The sequence below is a fragment of the Mesitornis unicolor genome, unplaced genomic scaffold, assembly GCF_000695765.1.
Source record: "Mesitornis unicolor isolate BGI_N332 unplaced genomic scaffold, ASM69576v1 scaffold32269, whole genome shotgun sequence".
Lineage (NCBI taxonomy): Eukaryota > Metazoa > Chordata > Aves > Mesitornithiformes > Mesitornithidae > Mesitornis > Mesitornis unicolor.
In genome coordinates this window covers 1-829 of record NW_010207070.1, presented here as the reverse complement: position 1 = coordinate 829, position 829 = coordinate 1, and the positions used below count along the sequence as shown (strand labels likewise).

General features: G+C 59.2%; 1 protein-coding gene across 1 annotated transcript; it reads left to right on the top strand.

Moving 5' to 3' along the window:
• Positions 1 to 308: 308 nt before the first annotated feature.
• On the top strand, positions 309 to 499 carry LOC104534337 (polyadenylate-binding protein-interacting protein 2B-like; the record flags this gene model as incomplete). The annotated part of the gene is made up of 1 exon (XM_010192011.1): positions 309 to 499. A coding segment is annotated over one exon (191 nt), but the record flags the coding sequence as incomplete, so codon positions are not given.
• Positions 500 to 829: the final 330 nt, after the last annotated feature.

Here is an 829-nt window from a genome sequence, read left to right as displayed (position 1 = left end):
GTGTATATGTATATACATGTGTGTATATGTGTGTGTGTGTATCTATACATGTATATCCTGGCTGAGCTGTGCCCCTGCCTGCAAACACGCTGCGTCAATGAGTTATTTTCAATTGCAAACCCGGTGAAAGCGAAGCCCAAAGCCAGCGGTGTCACAGCTCCACCCTGGAGGGAGCGTCCTGGGGCGCAGGGGTGGAACGGAGCCCGCACCTCGGGGTCGCCCACGCTGGGCTCTGTGTCTGGGTACCCACACTGGGTACCGAGGCGCGGTGCAGACCCCGTACGGGGTTTGTCCGTGCCATTAATGAGCATTTTCTGGGCAGGTGGAGGAGGAGCTGCAGGAGCAGGAGTTCCTGGACCGCTGCTTCCAGGAGATGCTGGAGGAGGAGGACCAGGACTGGTTCATCCCCGCGCGGGACCTGCCCCAGGCCATGGGGCAGCTGCAGCAGCAGCTCCACGGGCTCTCGGTCAGCGACGGCCGCGCGTCGGAGGACATCCTGGTAAGGGGGAATTGAGACCTGGCCTCAGAAATGGGGTGGGGGTCTCCCGGGGGGTGTCCTGACACTGGTCACAACGCGTTTTGGGGTTTTCTGCAAGGAAAACCGCGTGTCCTAAAGATGAAGGCGCGCGGCTGCGCAGAAGTCGCCCTGCAAAACTGTGGCAATGGGAGTGCTGCTTGCACGTCAGTCCTGAACCTTGGGTGCCTTTTGGGGGTCCTGGCAGGATGGAGGGCGCCTGGAGGAGCAGCCAGGGCCTGAGCACCCCACGTCTGTACAGGGGTACCTGTATGTAGATATAAAGATAGAGATAGAGATATAGGTATAGGTATA